General features: G+C 38.9%; 1 protein-coding gene across 1 annotated transcript in view; it reads left to right on the forward strand.

The window, feature by feature from the left end:
- Positions 1–12,738, forward strand: part of PELI2 (pellino E3 ubiquitin protein ligase family member 2) — a 73,936-nt gene extending 61,198 nt beyond the window's left edge. The window contains exons 3-6 of the mRNA XM_075029537.1: positions 1,732–1,833; positions 5,856–6,053; positions 6,757–6,945; positions 10,470–12,738. Coding sequence (XP_074885638.1) covers positions 1,732–1,833; positions 5,856–6,053; positions 6,757–6,945; positions 10,470–11,036 — 1,056 coding nt within the window. The 3' untranslated portion in view covers positions 11,037–12,738. The remainder of the gene's footprint in view (positions 1–1,731; positions 1,834–5,855; positions 6,054–6,756; positions 6,946–10,469) is intronic.
- Positions 12,739–16,728: the final 3,990 nt, after the last annotated feature.

A 16,728-nucleotide genomic window follows, 5' to 3' on the forward strand; every position in this document is an offset into this window, starting at 1 on the left:
GACTTTATAGGTTGAAGTTTTGTTAAAAGCTTCATTGCAGAAAAAAAGTACTGAAAGGGACTGGGAAAGGTCATCTTGCCTAATCCTTTGCCTCCAGGTATTATCACCTAAGCCTAAATCTTTAGCAAGTGTTGGAGCTGCTAAGAGCTTTCAGCAAGAGGCTTGTTGTAAAAGTAGTCTCTAATCTGTTGCTGTAAATGCACAAGGTTTACAAGAAAGAATTCTTCCCTTATGTTTTTTCAATAATTCTGTGTCAATTACTTTTGCTAACCCTTAGAAGGTTTTTAGTATTGCACATAGATGTTTCTAATACCTCCAACATTCAGCAAGACTTTTAATGATTTGTTTAATAATTGATCTGCAGCATTGGGATAATTTAGACTTTTGAGAGATGACAGACAGACGAGTAGAATATATTCAATTGCTTAGTTTAATCATCCCTGTCTGTGAATTTTGTAGGTGAAGAGCAGCATGAAAGAATGGAGCTAGTGAGAGAACCTCTTCTAGAAAATTACCCCCCTTAGCAGAAAACTGGAGAAAGCTTTAATTAACTTATTAATTCAATACTTAAGTGTCTGCAAAGTGTTTTCTAAGCAGTAACAGTCATTACCTTTCATAATTGTGTGCAGTTATATGGACCTTATATTTACATATATTTCGCCATTAGCCAATGGATTTAGTTTCTCAGCTTGTTTCCCTCTGTCCTGAAGCTTTTACTAGTGCCTTTACATCGTACAGCTAGTGCAATTACGCTTTGACACTGCTTAATCATTTGAAGTGAGTGTTAGTCTTTAAGCTTGAGAAACGATCATCAGTGCCACAGATTTTGTATGCTGAGTCTCAGAGGTTCTGAAAGTATTGCTGGGCCTTGCCCCTTCTTATGGCTCTCTGCTGTGGCAGCTATGCTCTGTGTTTATTCATCAAGGAAAACTGTTTCTCACTGTTTCTTTCCGAGTTGGGATTGCTCCTGTGCTGCGGTGATGTCTCTGTTCTGTTCTCTGAAGTAGTTGCTGGACTAGTAAAAACGCAACCTAGAGATGTGAACCTTGGAAGTCTTGACAAGTAAGGAATTCAATCTTAGTAAGATACGGCAGAATGACAGGAGTTGTTCTCTTCTAGTCTTGTTTTAAATACTGAAATACTATTTAGTCTTTGATGCTGTATCCGTACCTGTAGAGATCAGTTTCCTTTGACAGGTAGTAAGAAGTATCCTTTAATGAGGAAAAACAGGTTGAAAGTACTCAGTCTTTGTCACAATTTATAGAAAACAGCTAGACTTTTTCCGATGTAACTAGAAAACTTCTTAAATGTAATGATATCCCTGAAATCCTGGCACTTTTAACTGGAAATCAATTTTATTGCTCACTTGCTTTAAAAACAGTCAAATAAACAAAAGAACCCTAAACCTCAAGTCTTTGCTGGGATAGAAGTTCCTGTAAGGGTTAGGAACTCAATATAATTTCAGAGAGAAAACCATGTGTTTGGAGTCTAAACTGTGAAAATGGTAGGTATTGGGTACTTCTGAACTAGAAACAAACAAGTCCAGCTTGGGGTTTTCCATTAAAAAACAAAACAAAAATTCCTACTGTGATGCGTTTACCCAGCCTTGTAATAAAATGTTACGATACACTGCTTTTCCTGATCATAGTAAAGGTGTTTATATAGTGAAATGAATTTGATTATATTATTATTGTGGAAGCTGTGTATAATAGACATTTTTTTATCCAACAGGCAATCAGCTGTAAAGGTCAGCACAGTATTTCTTACACGTTATCCAGAAACCAGACTGTCGTAGTGGAATACACTCATGATAAAGATACAGACATGTTTCAGGTAAGACTCTATGCAATACATGCATTGGTTTTTTAAAAGCAACATATGGAATCGCAGTTCTGCATTGTATTCTTCTGGGTATTCTCTATGAGCTGTGGAATTTCCGTGGTTGAACTGAGTTTCATTAATATGGGAGCACTTTGAAATTTTGTGTTGTCTGCTTTTCTCAAATCAGCATCAGCATCTGTTAATATCCTTACTACCTTACTGCTTTCGCTACCTTACTGCTTTTCACTGTACTCTGCTTTTTCTGCAAGGACCGTGTAGGAACTGTACAAATAGTACTAGAAAGAAATGTGTGCTCTGTTCTGGATTCATCAATAAGCACAAGAATATACCCCGCACCCTCCAGTTAATCAAGTAGCTGGAGTAAAAAGGAAGTAGATAGGAGTAGGTGTCACATCCCGATTTCTCAGGATGATGACTCAGGTTTCCTGATTCTCAGGTGAGGATTAAGGCGAAACAACACCAGGGATCCTTTAACTCACAAAATTCAGCTTTTATTCACTCACAACAAGAATTGGCATGAAACTATGTCAGTAAACTGTGTAATGTGCTAACTGTACATCACCAAACATGTACTACTAAGCCTTGCTTATTTGGGGATCAGTTCAGGGAAGAAAATAAGGAGATCCCTTCCGTTGAGTCACGAGGTTCAGAGTGGACCCCCTTGCTTTTTAAACTCCTTCTCAGAGAGGAGCCTAGGGGTGGCTGGATCCACTCCTAGTCCCAGACTTGGTCAATGGTTTATGTCTAAAGGGATGAGGTGCAGGGATTATGGGCGAAAAAAAGAGAGAGTCAGAGAGAAGATAAAGATTTCACCAGTCCTGGGTCCAGTGTTGGTCCAGCCAGCTGAGAGGTCCAGTTCTGGAGGATGCATGCACATGGGGCTTCCATTTGTGTCATTTTATCATCTCCCCCCGTCTTGTTCTGCTGTGTTGGGTGTGTGTTTTCTTTCTTTTTTTTTTCCTTAATGTAATTCTGTGGTGAAATTTGTGTACAAATGCTACTATATAGCTTTGTCTTAGTGACATAGAGATCAGATTTCTTCATGTAATAAAAAAAAGACTGTACTAACAGTTTCCATCTGGCATCTCCCGAAGTCTATACGCTGCAGCATCTATATGCTGCTAAAAATGAAGATTTTCTTCAGAGTTTAGTAACCATTCTGTGCATGATGCATCAGTTGGAGTAGAGCCTTGTAGTTCATACCACTACAAGGACCCACAACGTGTAGCCTGCACCCTAAATAACTACAAGTTTATGCAAGAAGCAGGCACATCCAATATGAAGAACTGATTTTTTTCTGAAGAGCAGCCCTTCAGAAGATGCATGGTCCAATTCTCCCTATCATCAGAGTGAAATTCTGTTGGAAGTCCAGGAATCTACAGCTGTTAAATTATCTGCTGGCAGGTTGTCTGGCTTTGCCTTGTCTCAGGAGTGAGTGTTTTTAATAGCACTTCTTTGATTGACGGTAGACGCTAGCAAATTGATTGACTGCCTGGTTTTTAGGCAGCTTTTAACAATAACCTGTAGTGTAGACAACAGCAGCTGTCTTATGCATCAGTTGGAAGATTTATGGTTTGTTATTGGAAGTAACTTAGTGAAATAATACATAGTATGACACAGTTAACAAGAAGAGTCCCAAAATATAGCCAAAAATTACTAGAAAGAAGGAAGTCTTCTGTGCTATAGAGGAAAATGGAAGAAAAATGAGTAATAAAGTCTGTAAAGAGTAGCTTTGAATAATAGAACTAGGTCTGTAGTGACTGTAGTTTGACTACAGCATCAGATCAGTTAAAATTTTTGCTGGGTAAATGTTGATAGTGTCAAGTTCTTACTTTGTTTCTGAGGGCTTTCTTTTCAGGTGATGTCAGTCCCAAAATTTTGACTTGATATGGATCATGAGGAAATTGCCATGTTTTAAAGGCCACTTCTTAAAATAATTTCTAGTGTTGAAATGTAGCACAATACGTGAGACTGATCCTCTAGAGGCTTTTTCAACAGAAAAAAACCAACCCAAACAACAAAAGAAACCCAAATACAATATTTGATGTTGTATAGACATACTTGTGACACAAATGAAATATATAAAGTAATTACTTTGCTTAAAACATTACATGTAATTTCAGAGATTTTTAAAAACTGCATAAAAGCTTTGTATATAGATTGTAATGCTTGTATCCAAACATTCAGATTTCATGTTGACGATTAGTTTGATGTGAGGAAGACTGGGAGCAAACACTTGTGTGTTTTGTCATCCTTTAAGGGAAAATAAGGCAAGCTTTTCTTTAATTGCATCTAAAAGCTTTGAGAGTGTGGTCTAATTGAGAGACTGCAACAGGCAAAAACTTTTTACGAACAAATTTATTTCATGTTCGTTATTGATGATCCTTTAAGAGGCTTCACATACAGATGGAGAATAGTCAAGAATGATGAATAAGCTTCCTGCTGCTGGTCAGTGGTGACTCCTAGCAGGAATTGCATTGGATGGGAAATAGAAGCCTGTTAAAAATAATACTGTAAAAGGAAGAAGAACATAGCTTTATAAGTTTTAGCTTCAACTTGTCAAGTTATATAAATCAGAAATGTCCCATATTAAACAGTTTCTAAAAAACTCTGTCTCTTGGGTATTCTAGTAGTCACTTTCTGTGAAAAATTGAAGTGCATACTTCTGATTAGGCTTTTTTTAGTATTTCCTCGGTGCTTTATCTGCAGCAAGCTCATCACATTTTATACTTGGGTTGAGACCCGTGGTATGGAGAAAGTAACTGGATGTGTCAAGATATGAATTTCGACATGTGTTCAAGTTTAACACTGCAAAGTAGAACTGAAAGCAAAAGAGAGGTATGGGAGAGATCCCTGTACTGTTGCTATCAGTTCAGTTGTAACGGGTTAAGTATTAATAATATCACTCTCCTTGACTCTTGAATAATGTTTCTTTACAGCAAATCTGGTTTGCAGAGATGTCTGTTAATGATAGAACCATGCATGTCTTCCCATAGCTGGCTTTGAAGAGCAAGAAGCTAAGCAGAATGTAACTGCTTGGGGGACAATGAGATCATGTTTAGTGAGGAGGTTATATAAACGTAGATGCCTGATATTGAAGGTAGTTTCATGTGAAGAATATTCTTAATTTTCTTCAGTTAGATCACAAGGTGCCTGTAAAATTAATACTCTGTTCTACTCCTTGTTCCTCAGCTCTACTTCCCAGTTATGCTCAAAGTTGGTGTAATGCTAATTTGCCTGTAGAAGTATTGATAAAGTCTCACTGTATGTTTGGTTGGCAGTCAGATTCCTCCATCCATTTTGTCATGAAGTTTTCTGTTACAGTTGCCAAGATGTTTCCAGTTATAGAATTAAAATTTATAGATGGCAAGATAGAAAAATATTCTTGTCTAGTGATCAGCTGTGTTCTATTTCTGCTGAAGAAAGTTTTTTAATTTCTTTAGTCATGCATGTGCATGATTAGGAATAAATTTAATCATATGGTGGGTTTTACCTGAAAACTCTCCTACTCTGGAACTACAAATTCTGAAAACATGAAGGTGGGTAGCTTTTTGTTATGATGTATCAAAATAACTGAGTTCTGGGTCTAAAAAAAAATGCTTTCTTTTTATGGCAAAATAAGTTGGCATTAGGAATGTGAATAAAACTTGTCATTTCAAGCTAATGTTTTCTTAATTGACAGAATATAGTGGTAAGTAATTTGCTGTGGTTGGATTGTGAAATACCAAGGTGATAATACTTTCATGTTGTTGACAATATAAGTGCAGCTGTGTTGGGCAAGCATGTACATCACTTGTAGTAAGTGAAAATTTGTCGTGCCATGTCAGTGATGTATTTCTGCCTAGGACAAATGTGAAAATACAGGTTAGTCTCAGATTGGATCTTGCCATCCAAAAATGCAGAAGACAATAGTTTACTGATGTCATCAACATTAACTTGGCAAAACTGTGTCCTTAATGCCTGATGTTTCTATGGTTCTTTCTAATTATGCCATTAACTTCATTTTTTTTCAGGTTGGGAGGTCAACAGAAAGCCCCATAGACTTTGTAGTAACAGATACTATTTCTGGAAGTCAAAATAATGATGAAACACAGATTACGCAAAGCACCATATCCCGTTTTGCATGCAGGATTGTTTGTGACAGGAGCCCACCATATACAGCAAGGATTTTTGCAGCTGGATTCGACTCATCTAAAAATATATTTCTTGGTGTAAGTACTACTAATAATTGTTATGTACGAGCAAACTCTGGTTGTTACTCTCTGTTATTTTCAAGCCCCAAAATTTCCTTGTTCTAGTTGATAACTTATACTGTCGTTAGACTTTTATTACTCCAGTGTACCAGCTGCAGTGTTAAGTAGAAACTGCAGTTTTATGTGCCTGATTTATTACCAGCATGGACTCACGGTCATAATTGTCTTTAACAATGAAGCGCTACTTTAGTAACCGTTAGTGGATTTTGTTTAGGTTGGTTTGATATATTCTTGGTAGTCATTGTGAATAAGCCGCTGTTGCAGTTCTGAGTGCTGAAGACCAAGGAGCACATCAGCTGCATTATGGAAAAGGATGTGCCTGTTGCAGTGGTGTTCCATTAAGGTAGTTAAGAGCATGCTGCTGACCTTTGAGGCCTTAACTCTTACCTGAACTGCAGTCAGAGGCACTCAACTGAGTAAAAAAAACCCTAATATTTAAGATAGAATAGTAATTGAAGATGCATAAGCAAAAGATGTTACCACTCTGGCATAAGGTATTCTTAAAAATGCTTTTTTTTTTTGTAAATCTATGTCTAATTGCTGCCAGCTGGTGAGGAAATGTTGTGTTTTAGACAGGGCTAGTAAAACTTCAGTGTGTAAAACTTTAGTCTATAAGCTTTTAGACAAAGTCTTTCTTTCCTGGGGTGGTTGTCACATGCAGGAAAAAGCGGCAAAGTGGAAAAATCCTGATGGCCACATGGATGGATTGACAACTAATGGGGTGCTGGTCATGCATCCAAAAGGAGGGTTCACGGAGGAGTCTAAACCTGGAGTTTGGCGGGAAATCTCAGTCTGTGGTGATGTGTACACTCTCCGGGAAACCAGATCGGCTCAACAAAGGGGGAAACTGGTAAGTTGAAACTAACTGGTAATTAAAAGAAAACAAGGGATACTTGTTTTCCTGGCATTGAATGGAGGCAGTCATAGGGTGACTGCAGAGTAGCAGCATTGTCCTGGGGTAGTGGGCACTGAAATAATCTAAGTAGATGTGTATTACAGTAGATTCTGTACTGCTGTTCTGTTTCGGTTTATACAGGCGAACAGTCTTCAAGTTTTCTGCTAATGTCACTTTTCAAACTGAAATAACACAGAGTGTAAAAGCTAAATAAACTTTGCTCTTGAGTCTCCATCTCTGAAATGTTCTCCTGGGACATGGGGGACATCTGCAAGTTACTGCGTGGGGAGCTGTCTTTTGCAGTACTATCTTAAAAGGAAGAGTCTGCTTGCATGCAAAACAAGTTTGGATCATGCCGCTTCTGTTTGATTTACCTGCCAATAGGAAGATAAGAGAAGCCCTGCTAAGTATATTCCTGTTTTATCCTGTGAAGCAGTATGGGCTTTACCTTTAGCAAAAGTGAGATGTTTCAGCTGCTGTAGAGACTTGTGGCATACATAACCAGGAGAGAGGTTCCCGTGAAAGCACGTGTCCACTTCTACATAGACGATGGGAGTGAATTCCCATAGTGCTCTTGTTCTTTCCCCTTCCCAAGATCTGTGGGGCCTATGAAGGTGAATGCTATCATCACTCATCCCTTTTCCCCTTGCCCTCAAAGGGGAAGGGAAAGGGAGGGTGGAATCAAACACCACCATATAGAAGTACCCCAGCAAAATACACAGACAACCATATTTCCACTCAGGCAGATGAGCTTCCCCAGAAGTCCTCTTTGTTTCTGGGTGGGTTAGAATGCTGTCCTGCCTGCAGACCTGGAAAAGCCCATTCTGTTCTTTGTTAGGGTTCAGGAAGTGAGAGGATGTTCAAGGGGCATCTTCACAGCAGCTGAAAATGCCCCTTTTCTTTTGTAACTTTATGATCCAGCTGTTGGACTTGAAAGACTAAGAAAGTGTGCATGGTGGGGGAAATATTCTTCTCCATGCCAAAGCTGCTTTTGTGCTGCTACCTTGAGTTCCCATTAGCTTGATGATGATAGGAGGTATCCCACATACTTGCGCTGAACTGACTTTCCAACTTTGCCATTGGCTTTGCAGCAAACTGACTGCTTAAAGGAGTTAGGAAAATGGAGTTTGACTATTTTGTTCTGCTTTCAGTAGACAGCCTGCAGTACATAAATTGCTTTGTCACTTTAATGGTGGCAGGCAAACATTGCCTCCGGGACTGGGACAGATGATGTTGCAATTGCGCCCTTTGTATGTGGTTAGCAAAACACCTTTTTAGTGCTGCTGAAGAAAGGCATACTAAAACAAATAAATTCCCTTCCCTGCATCCAAAATGACTTGAATTCTCATTTAAATAAAATTACATGGCACACTGGTATTGATGTGATCAGTATTCGTTGATTGGGTTCATAAAACCAAATGTACACTGTATAATGAATTGAACACATTGCATACGAGAGAGCTTTTTGCTTTGCTGTTTGTGAAGGAATTATCTTAAAAGTGCATCAAATCAAGGCTTCTCTCATCTCTGCTTGAACTGCCAAATTTTTCTGCTAGAAGAACTTTACACTGGTGACCTCTTATCTGTAGTCTATTGTACCATCTAGGTGTTTTGTGCAAGTATGATCCACAGTTAATCTGTGAATTTAAACTGGATTAAAATGTAAATGCCAAATTGATTGTCATTCATGGTATTCATAGGCAGACATCATGATTTAATGTGACCTACTTAATGTATTTGTTTGTATTTGGGTATTTGTTTTGCCTTAGTGGTTAAAGCCAGGCAGTAGGTCTGTTATGCTCTTTAATTTCATAAAGAACCTTTTTAATATATATTCATCATTACTGAACTGGTAGCAATAGCACAAATTGCTTATATGTTTGTGACATTAAAATAAATTAAAGAATATATCAGTAAAGTACAACGTGTGTTTGGCATAATCCCTTGAAAATGTTTTAAGTACCTGCTTTTAGTCAGATGAGAGAAGCCTTTAGGCAATGCACATTGGGGCTGTATTTGCATGGAATACCTCATTAAATAAAGGGCCTAACTAGTTGGGGTGGTTAATTGTTCAGAAGTTGAGCCTGTGTGGCTTCAGTTGCAGAACTTGTCACTTGAGAAATTCAGCTGATAATTCACTCTGCTGTAACGATAATCCATGCAAGTACCTGTAGCTAGTATTGCATTTGTCATTTATCCCTAATCTATCTGTGGAAGAGTTTCACTGTTGATGAGGTATGCTGTGGGAGCTCATGCTTCTGCAAAATGCTTTACACTTACCACAAGCCAAAAAAAATGGTATCTGAGTAGCAGGACAGCTGGTCTGTCTTGGGTAGCAGTTTTTAGTCCAAAAAGGATCTTTTGCTGCATAAGCAGCCTCTGCCAGTCTACATGAGCAAAGAATTCCAGGGGAGCAATATGCTAATACAGCCCGTAGGGAATGGCAAGTTTCTTCTTCTGTCTATCATGACTCACCTTAAATGTGACAAAGGCATACAGAGAATCAATATTAGAGAGAAAAAGTAGTGTGCTCAGAGGTAGGGGGTATTTGTGCAGAAGTTAGTGATTACTAATGTAATACCTTTCCCAAAGAATTAGGGGCAGGAAGACTGTATAATAATTAGTACTGCCCTAGCATGTAACAGCTGCAAATTTAGGACCTCCTGTGCAAGCACAGAATAAGACACCAATGCTCATTATAATCTTAAATATAGGATAAGAAACAAGAGATGAATTCAGACAAATGAGGGGCCACAATAAGACAAAATTAGGTAGCATGCTAGGGAGTGTAACGACTTGGTGAGAAAGATGACATGTTTACAGAACTCAGTTATCTGTTGTCCTGGTTTCAGCTGGGATAGAGTTAATTTTCTTTCTAGTAGCTGGTACAGTGTTATGTTTTGGATTCAGTATGAGAAGAATGTTGATAACACACTGATGTTTCCAGTTGTTGCTAAGCAGTGTTCATACTAAGTCAAGGATTTTTCAGCTTCTCATGCCCAGCCAGTAAGAAGGCTGGAGGGGCACAAGAAGTTGGGAGGGGACACAGCCAGGGCAGCTGACCCAAACTGGCTAAAGGGGTATTGCATACTGTGTGATGTCATGTCCAGTATACAAACTGAGAGGGGCTGGCTGGGGGTGGGCAGATCGCTTCCTGGGGACTGACAGGGCATTGGTCAGCGAGTGGCGAGCAATTGCATTGTGCATCACTTGCTTTGTATATTCCAATCCTTTTATTATTATCATTGTCACTTTATTATTGTTATTATTATCCTTATTATTTCCTTCCTTTCTAGTCTATTAAACTGTTCTTAACTCATGAGTTTTACTTTTTTTCCCCAATTCTCTCCCCCATCCCACTGGGTTGGGGGGGCGAGTGAGTGAGCAGCTGTGTGGTGCTTAGTTGCTGGCTGGGGTTAAACCATGGCATCTGTATAAGCTCTCAGGTTTAACTACTTACCCTTGTGTTCCACCACTAGGTAGAAAATGAGACCAACATCCTACAAGATGGCTCTCTCATTGACCTGTGTGGAGCCACCCTTCTGTGGAGAACGGCAGATGGACTGTTTCACACTCCAACTCAGAAACACATTGAAGCTCTGCGACAGGAGATAAACGCTGCCAGACCACAGTGTCCTGTTGGGTTAAACACTTTAGCATTTCCCAGTATCAACCGTAAAGATGTGGTAGAAGAGAAGCAGCCTTGGGCATACCTCAGCTGTGGTCATGTTCATGGCTATCACAACTGGGGACATCGCAGTGACACAGAAGCCAATGAGCGAGAATGTCCTATGTGCAGAACCATTGGCCCCTATGTGCCTCTTTGGCTTGGTTGTGAAGCAGGCTTTTATGTGGATGCTGGTCCTCCAACTCATGCTTTCACCCCTTGTGGACATGTGTGCTCTGAGAAGTCTGCAAAATACTGGTCTCAAATCCCACTGCCTCATGGTACTCATGCATTTCATGCTGCCTGCCCTTTTTGTGCAACACAACTGTCTGGGGAACACAACTGCATCAAGCTAATTTTTCAGGGTCCAATTGACTGATATTATTTTGCAATGACCACAATAACATTTTCTTTAACAATTTACTGTGAAGATTTTGCCACTAACTCTAGATTTTACCTTTTTTTATAATGTTATTAATAGGGTGGTAGGGTGGGGATGGGGAACTGACAAGGAAATTCTGAGGGACTGTGGTGGAATTGGGATACATTGATACCTGGAACTTGACAGATATCAGTGGTGTTGCATGCTCAAAAGCAGCATATTCATGAAGTCTTCTTGGTCAAATTGTAGTATATTTGTAATCTTTTTATTAGTACCCTGGATCAGAAGAAGGTGTCTTAATAATGATTTTTTTAAGCTAAGATTTTTTAATGGAAAGGTTTTTTCTTCTAAACTTTGACAGGCCTTTAAAACCTATTTTTCAAATCTAGAAGGAACATACAAAATGTAACTGTCTTTAAATTTGCAGTATAATTTAACTTGAATAGTTTCTGAAGGAGCTAATACAGAATGTGTGGACAACCATAGGTGAATGTTCACTAGAGATAATTGGATATGTAAGAGAAAAATTAGCTGCCTAAATTGTAGAGTATAAAAGCTATTAAAATATCTGTTATGGTATAACACAGCTGGCCAAAAAGGCATCAAGGATTACTTGAAACTGAGGAAATCTTGTTTGCATTGATTTCCTTTCAATGTAATAGATATCCACTGTTCATTACGTATGATATCTGGCTGATTCCCCCCCCCCCCCTTTAACCTGCATCTGGTGAAACTGCTTTACTTTTTTACATACTTAGTTCTATTTTTTAAGCCAATATTCTGTATATGCGTAGTCTGGCCTTTTTATTTCTGCTTAACTTAGGTTGCCCTAACTGCTCCTTGCATGCCCAGGATCATTGGGTTAATTGAGGTGTAGCGAGCCTTTAAAACTGCATTAATGAAGGGGTGGTGCCGCAGCAAGACAGAAGGTTTAGGTACAACTTATACAGAACTTATTTACATAGACCTGAATTCAGGAAAGCACTTAGTTTGTGTTTAAATATAAGCCCACGGATGGGACTGTTTAGGTTCTCAAGTGCTTCAATGGATTGTGGTTATATGTTGCTATGTTTTGAAATGAAAAAAGCAGTTAATAAGTTATTTTTTTAAGCTCACTTACTAGCCAAAATGCTGTAAGGAGAGCATCGTTTCTAGTTCAGCTGAGTATTTTTGTTCACTTTTCAACTTGCTGCCATCTGTCACCTTTTTTTGCAGATTGAGATCTGTTTGTATCCATTTTTTTTTCGAATGTTTGCAAATTAAACAACATTCAAATGTAATCAAAATATATGCACCAGGGTGGTACGTCTGAAGTGGATCACTTGAAATTCCTGACTTTCTAAGAGAGCTGATAAATGTTTATTATGGAAATAATTAAATCAGAATTTCATATGAGATGTACCCCGCCCACTGTTAGTTTCATTTCATACAGAATGATAACTCTTTGATTTGTGTTTTTTTGTTGTTGATTTTTTTTTTTTCCTTTTGCTTTCTGTATTCTTGGTATCTGAGGTATCAATCTATCCAGGTTTAAAAAAGAAAAAAAGAATTTGGGAGAAAAATTATAACATCTCTAGATGAAATTGATCATTCAAGCTCAGTTCTGTTTAATCAACTATAGCTTTTTGCTATATTTGTGCCCTTTGTATAAATATATAATTTATATGATTTTAATATATTCTGTATATATATACTTGAATTGGCCTGTTCATATTTTGGTTGTAAAATTGTTTTATAGTTAACCTTATAAACATTTTACATGTCCCTTGCCAATGGTGATGGGACGTACTTTGTCTGCTGCTGTTTTTAATATAATTTTGCTGTATAAATGTTCAGCATTCTAATAATTTGAAAATAGCTTTACTTTTCTTCTATGCTTTTGCTGTTCAAAAAAAATCTGCAGCATTTTCTCTAAAAATCCCAAACTGTACAGTTTTTGTCCCACTCAGTGATTGAAAATAGGATGAATCTTGTTGACCTAAAACTCTATATGCTTCTTCCTAGTGCCTTTTCAATGAGATCCTCTTGTGATTCTGTATTCTGAGTCCTTACGCCCACAAGTCAACCTTGTGGCTAATCTTCATCAAGAGTGGCAGCCCAACCAGATTGGGACGAAACGCCTTTGGCCTTCAATTCCTTGTCATGGTTTCTGTTGTAAATGTGAAGGTGCCTCTCCCTTGTTTATATTCAGTACAAGTTCCTCAGGTCCCATATGCATACTGCAGCATTATTTCTATTTAGCATATACCTCATCTGTGAGAGGCAGTCTCACCTCCACCTCGTTCTTACTGGACTCTGTGAAATACTTAACTTTGTTTCCCACAAGAGATGCTATGAAAACACACTTTCAGGAAATGTTCCTTATTGAATTAAGGCCATGAGCTGTGTGTTAAGGCTGGTGACCGGAGGTCTTGAGCTCTGTGTACGACAGCTTCACAGGTCTGGGGTGGCAACTGTATTACTGAGCTGAGCTGATCAGGACTTGCACGCGTAGTGTCCCTCTGAGCATAAATGGATTGTAAACACGCAGGTTCCCAGGCATCTCTGTTATCGAGCTTTTTTTACTTTCTTCCTTTGCAGTTCCAGTTTAATGGCTGCTTCACGCCTTCATATAGCTGCTATACCCTGTGCAAGGTGAATGTACAGTGTTAGAAGAATCCTCACTGGAAACACTAGTACACCATCTGGTTGTGGTGCGTTTGGCTTGCATGAAGCAGAAGACTGGCTAATGGTTTGTATCTGAGGGAAGTGTCAGTTTGAAAAGACTGTGTTTTAAGCGAGATATTTTCTTTCACTGTTGGCAGTTCTGTATAATGCAAGAAGTACTGCAGGAAGGAAAATTCTCCTCTTATCTGGGAAACAAACTTCACAGTTCCTTTGCATGAATCCAGGTACTTTGCCATTTACCAGTATTCAAAGCTAGGGCAAGTCCTGCAGAGCTGGATTTACTGGGAAGGCAGAAGAGTTTGTGGCATTATTTTTCTCATCACTACTGCCACATATGCTGCTCTAATGAAATGATGGACCATTTGGCTGCTTAGCCCTTTTCTCTTTCCCTCATCTCAGTAAACACACACCTTTGGTGCTCTGGTAGCTGAATAGGAGAAAGTAGTTTCTGGATAAATAAGACTGGTTCTGTTTGGAGTGAGTAAACTTGAGAACCACCCTCAAACTTTGTTTTGAAAGTTTATTTCATGATTTCAGTGTTATGATATTTCTTGCATACCATTTCAAATGCTGGCAATGTATTCTGTAAGGATTTTTTTCACCTGTTACTGTTGATTCTATTTGAATGCTTCAAAACCAGCTTTGACTGCATAACTTATAGCTAAAAGTATTTTTCTAGTCTGATCTTAAAAAAAAACAAAAAACAAACAAACAAAAAAACGAAAATCTGTCATATCCATGCACACTGGAGCTGTAACACTTTCCTTTTTCCTGGCAGCTTTTTGATAGAGTGCTGAAGTCTAAATAGACGACTGAGTGGTAAGCGTTGTTCTTATTTTGAATCGTGGTCCAAGTTGTACAAAAGAGTTAGCATGATACTGCATTTTAATCACAAATTTTTTTCAAGTGTGGTCACTTTGTGCCTCAGGGTACAGTAATAGTACTGTACTGGCAGAATAATTAAAGGAGGATTTTTTTTCTTCTTTGCGAGGGTGGGAATGGGGCTCAGAAGAGACGAAAGCCATTGTTGGGCTGGTTCCAGCAGGGACAGACCCACCTTGAAGCAAAAGCATGCCAGGAACCGATCAGAAATGTGATTGTAGCTGTTCCTGCTTTCAGACCTGGTTCATGCTCTGAAAAGGATTCTCCTCAGTTTGTTAGGAAGCTCTGGGATGATGTGGAAAGGCTTCCTAACAAAACACTCTTCGATGTTTTAATGGCAGTTCCTGGAATTTGAAGGTTCTACTTCAGAGCCTGAGCGAGGAGCAGAGGTGCTGAGTGTATCATAGTGAGAAACTGCAATAGCCTCTGAATAGAACTTTGATTATTTTTTTTTTCTAACTCCACACAGCACCCAAAAGAAACTTGGTTTCAACTGTGGTAACTCTCCCTTCAGTGCTGTTGCACTGGAAGTGGAAGGAAGCTTCTCCAAGACCATCATGTTTCTGTTCATCCAGCTTATAGTCTTGATGCTTTTCTGGGGTCAGAGAAGTTTTGGTAGTGATCTGGCCATCATGAGAACTGATAGACGCATTTAAATGCATTTTTAGTGTGGTAGGAAAGCTGACCTGGCTTGACTCCTGCTCTTGCTTAAAGTTGAGCTGCAAATATGCCTTGGAAATGAGCTGTGCTTGTAAAGGAATGCTCTGTCACGGGTGGTTAGGTCTTGTTTTCCCCGAGACTGTTGTTAACATGCTGCATTGGATGCGAAGTGGAATCGACAGGTAGAGCTGTTGATGGGAACAGGTAGGAGCAGAAGTCTGCTGGGCACTTGAGCTGAATAAGTGTGGACAGCCCACTGTTCTGCAGTATTCTGGACAAGGATTCCTCCTCCTTCTGTTTGCTCAGTTTTCAGCCTCTTGTGAGTTCTTGGCTCCTTTCATTTTCTGTTTATCCATGTAGTCACAGGTAAACAAGTAAATAATAGCTTGGAAAGAAACAAGGAAGAGAATTAAAAAGATACCTTCAGGCTTGGTTATCTCTTCAAGGAAAATAATAATTGGAGTTGCAAATGTCTTTTACAGATTTTTCTCATTCTGATTTTTATAAGCACTCTTCACAAGTCTTCGCACTTGGTGTTGTGAATTAAAAGGAAAAACTTAGAAGGTAAGGCTGTTTTTTGGGGGGGAGGGGGGTGGAATGGGGGTAGTTTCTAGGATAAAGTCGCAGCAGTTCTGCAAGCCCTGTGAAAACCATGTCCCATTGACTGCAGCAGACACTTTGGTCTTGAAAGAACAGTAGTTAGCCTCGACAGGTAGTAAAGATAGAGCTTTACTTTCTGTGTTGATCAGAGTTTTCATTTATTGGCAGTGGAACAAAAATGAGTTGCTTGGACAACCAAACTACAGACGAAACTGGTGGCTGTCAAATTTCCTTTTAATGGGGCATATTTATACCTTCCTGGTGGGCAAGCCAGTCTTTGAGTCACCTGGAAGTCCCTTCTGTTTGTGTCATGATGATTAGGGATGGATATCGCTTTCCTCTTGGATCAAATACATGATGGAGAGCCCCTGGAAGGCTCCTTCTTGTGGCACAACCGTAGGAGAAGTCTCGTTCACACAGCGAGCCCTGTACGATAGAGAAGTGATGTTTACCTTTAAACAGTGTTAGCAGCTGTTAAAACTTCTGGGTATATTTGTGAAATTGGTCTTTTATACACCATGTGAAATGGACTGAAATAACTTCTTTGCTGTTGTACCTGTGGAAGTACAAGCCATTTTACAGGAGAAAAAAAAAAAACTTTAAAAAAAATTAAAATATTATCTCAGTATTGTCACTGACTCCTTCAGTTTTTTCCCTGCTGTTTGGTTGTCAGGGTTTAACTTTGATTTGCAAAACCATATAAGTAACTTCAAAAATAAACAATTCCTCTTACCCTTTTATCCCCTTTCTACTCCTCAACAAACAAAAACCTAAGCCTTTGATTGACGATTCTTAAGTATTCAAGGTAGTGGAGTGTATTCAGGTGTGAGTGCCCTGAAATTTCAGTTAATTCACTTCCCTGATTTTAAATTGAACTGTT

Source organism: Buteo buteo, chromosome 6, assembly GCF_964188355.1.
Source record: "Buteo buteo chromosome 6, bButBut1.hap1.1, whole genome shotgun sequence".
Lineage (NCBI taxonomy): Eukaryota > Metazoa > Chordata > Aves > Accipitriformes > Accipitridae > Buteo > Buteo buteo.